Source organism: Vombatus ursinus, unplaced genomic scaffold (genome assembly GCF_900497805.2).
Source record: "Vombatus ursinus unplaced genomic scaffold, bare-nosed wombat genome assembly UNPS02005659.1, whole genome shotgun sequence".
NCBI classification, from domain to species: domain Eukaryota; kingdom Metazoa; phylum Chordata; class Mammalia; order Diprotodontia; family Vombatidae; genus Vombatus; species Vombatus ursinus.
The window spans coordinates 24,114,662-24,118,493 of NW_020945437.1; the positions used below are offsets into that span (position 1 = coordinate 24,114,662).

Consider the following 3,832-nt stretch of genomic DNA (forward strand, 5'->3'; position numbering starts at 1 on the left):
TAAAACATATATATATTACATATTAACATGTAATGGATTTATTACTGTTATTTTAATTAATATTTTTAATGTGTTGGTTTTAATTTCTAATATGAAGAATACTAATAGAATACACACAAACAAAAGCTCTTTAGATGGGTCCTCAATAATTTTTAAGAGTATAAAGGGGTCGGGGCAGCTAGGTGGCGCAGTGGATAGAGCACCGGCCTTGGATTCAGGAGGACCTGAGTTCAAATCCAGTCTCAGTCACATAACACTTACTAGCTGTGTGACCCTGGGCAAGTCACTTAATCCCATTGCCTAGATGACAAAAAAAAAAAAGAGAGACCAAAACATTTGAGAACCGCCACTCTACTCCATGGTTGCCTCTCAACAGAAGTATGATTTGGTATAATGTAAATTTAAGCTGCTATAGTGGTGACATTGGTGGTATGATTTGGTAATTCTATTAACCATATTTCTTCTATTTCAGGAAGCCCCCTGACTGAACGGAATGTCACGGCACCTAGTTGTTGTGTGTCATTTGCTGCTGCTGATGTAAGATCCCCAATATATACACATGTGATTGAGAATACAGACTCACCTATCTGGGATTTTCAGCAGGAAACCAGGTAAAAGACTTTTGCTATGCCACCAACACCCAGTAATCCTGTTCACGTCCAATGAACTTTATCCAGTGCTCTGCACACAGTTGAACCATAGAACCTCAGAGATAGAAGGGTCCTTCACCTAGTGATGTAGATGATGTAGGATGACAAGTGATGTACACTCCAAAATTATTTGATTCCATGAAAAAGCTTTCCCTCCTCTCATAAAACAGTCTGAAAGAAAACTAAAAATTCCCTATACTCCTTTGTTTTCCACGTTGATATCATCAGAATGCAGGGTTCTACTGAAGTACTCCTCGGTGCTTCTTCATAGCATGGAAGTGTGGGTTCTCAGAACTATGGAAGGGAGTACAGTTCCTGGCAGGTCCTGAGTGTAGGTCTTGTAATGGCCTATATGTCTTTCATAGAAGAACTAGCCTACTTTGTTTGGAAAGTCTCATCACCAGAGAGTTGGCCACAGGTGATGATGGTTTTGACCACTACAGTTTACAAATACTATCCACTACTGGTATCATAATTATCACATTATAAGTTGTTAAAGTAGAGGAGCACCTATGCCAGTGAGATCACAAGTCCTTGAAATATTGAAGTTTAAGTTTGCCGCAGGAGACCCGGCATGTCTATGAGGTGCAAAAATTTTGCCGTAACTCTTCTCAGAAACACGATGATGAACTAATTGACCTACAAGTGGTCGAGTAAGTCTCAGGCCTTATTTTCATGTTGTCCTTTGTCTCATTCCAGCCAGGCCATTATACAGAAAAAGAGCAGTCACAAGCACTGTTGCAAACTACCTTTTTGATGTCACTTTCTTCTTCAAATGTGATTCTGGAAGAGTAGAAAGAGAAAAAGCTGCAGAGCTGCAGTCTCCAACAATAGCCTCATCTTGGCCAGTTCCCATCAGTAATACCTCTTCCTTGGTAGTGTGATTAACTCAGATCAGTTCCCCAAGACATCTAGTGTCACAGTGGATAGAGTGCTGGCTCTGGAATCAGAAAAGCCTGAGTTTAAATCTATCCTCAGACACTAGCTGTTTAACCGGGGGCAAGTTACTTATCCTGTCTGCCTCAGTTTTCTCAACTGTAAAATGTTATAATAATAGCACCCACTTCCCATAGTGGTTGAGAGAATCTAATGAGATAATATTTGTAAAAAGCACCTAGTACAGTGTCTGGAACATGGCAGGTGCTATGGAAATTGTACCTTATTTCATTTCATTTCATTCCCATTTCTCTCCCACTGCTCACAGACAGTCAGTAAGCATTTGTAAAGTGCTATGTGCCAGGTACTGTGCTAAGCTCTGAAGATACATAGAAAAGGAAAAACAAATACTTGACATCAAGAAATATATATTCTAATGGCAAAACAACATGTAAATAAATACATACTAGAGGCAGCTAGGTGGCACAGTGGATAGAGCACTGGCCCTGGATTCAGGAGGACCTGAGTTCAAATTTGACCTCTGACACAATACTTAGTAGCTGTGTGACCCTGGGCAAGTCACTTAACCCCATTACCTAGACAAAAGTAAATACATACATACATACATACATACTAGATACATTACAAAGCAGATGAACAGTAACCTTAGAGGGGAAGGTTATAACAATTAGGAGGAAGGCAAGAAAGCCCTCCCGCAGAAAATACCTTTGAGCTGGCCCCAGGGATGCTAAGAGGCAAAGGTGAAATCATGGGGACATTCCCAGTGCAGGAGACAACCAGTGCATAAGCATAAGATACAGGAAATGGAGTGTTATATTCAAGGAAGAGCAAATTGGCCAATTGAGGTAGATTGTAGAATTCATGGAAAGGGTTAAAGTATAAGAAAACTGGGAAGGTAAGAAGGGACCAGGTTGTGAAGAGCCAGGCAAAGACTTTATATTTGATTCCAAAGATAATAGGGAGCCACTGAGCTCATTGAATCAGTCCTGTCCTTTAAGAAAATCATTTTGGAGCTTTGTGGAAGGAAAGTAGGGAAAATCTTGAAATAGAGAGCAATTAGAAGTCTATTACAGTGGTCCACATGAGAAATGAGAAAGGTCTCAATTAGAGTGGTGGCTCTGTAACTAGAAAGAGCAGGCTAGATGTGAAAAATGTTGTAGAGGTAAAAAAATAACAAGATTTGGTAACCTATTGGATATTATGGGATGACTGAAAGCAAAGAGTCAAGAATGACAGGCATTGAGGTGACTGGGAAGACAGCAGTGCCATCAACAATATAGGGAAATTCTGAAGGGGAGTAGTTAGGGGGGAAAGATAATTAATTTTTTTTTTGGATCTGTTGAATTTGTGATGCATATGGAACATTCAGTTCAAAATGCCCAATAGGCAGTTGGTGGACTAGAGCTCCAGAGAATAATTAGAACCAGTTACATGGATTTGGGAATCATTTGTGTGGAGTTAACAACTGAACCTAGAGAAGCTAATGAGATCTCCAAGTGATGGAACACAGAGAAAAAAGACCCCAACACAGGACTTTGGCACTCACATTTAGTGAACATGACATAGATGGTGATCCAGCAAAGGAGACTGAAAAGGAATGGTCATATAGGAGAAGAAACAAAAGAGAACAGTTATAGAAACCTAGAAAGGAGAGATTATCCAGGTATAGCTGATAAATATTTGCAAATGCTGCAGAAGGATTAAGAAGGATAAGGACTAAGAAAAAGCCATTAGATTTGGCAATTAAGAGATCACTGCTGACTTTATTTTTTCCCCAATTACATGTAAAAACATTTTTTAATATTTGTTTTAAAAAATTGTTTGAGTTCCAAATTCTCTCCCTCCCTCCCTCTCCTCCCCACCTCATTAAGAATGCAAACAATTTAAGTTATGAGCAGTCATCCAAAACATATTTCCATCTTAGTCATGTTGTGAAAGAAAACAGACAAAAATAGAGAAAAAGTATGCTTCAATCTGCATTCAGACTCCATCAGTTATTTCTTTGGAGATGGAGAGCATTTTCTATCATAAATCCTTCAGAATTCTCTTGGATCATTGTATTGCTGAGAATAGCCAAGTCATTCACAGATGATCATCATACAGTATTGCTGTTACTGTATACAATGTTCTCCTTGTTCTGCTCATTTCACTTTGCATCAGTTTGTGTAAGTCTTTCCAGGTTTTTCTGACAGCAACCTGTTCATCATTTCTTATAGCACAATAGTATTCTATCACAATCATGTACAACAACTTGTTCAGCCATTTTCCAATTGATAGACATCCCT

The 3,832-nt window shown here is 39.0% G+C and overlaps 1 protein-coding gene across 7 annotated transcripts in view; it reads left to right on the forward strand.

Annotated features, from left to right (window-relative positions):
- Positions 1 to 3,832, forward strand: part of C2CD3 (C2 calcium dependent domain containing 3) — a 150,372-nt gene that overhangs the window by 109,651 nt on the left and 36,889 nt on the right. For all 7 annotated transcript variants that reach the window (XR_003567867.1, XM_027848178.1, XM_027848179.1 and 4 more), the window contains one exon: positions 473 to 611. Coding sequence is in view for 6 of the 7 variants with exons in the window: in XM_027848178.1 (XP_027703979.1) it covers positions 473 to 611 (139 nt within the window). In the remaining variant the exon portion in view is untranslated. The remainder of the gene's footprint in view (positions 1 to 472; positions 612 to 3,832) is intronic.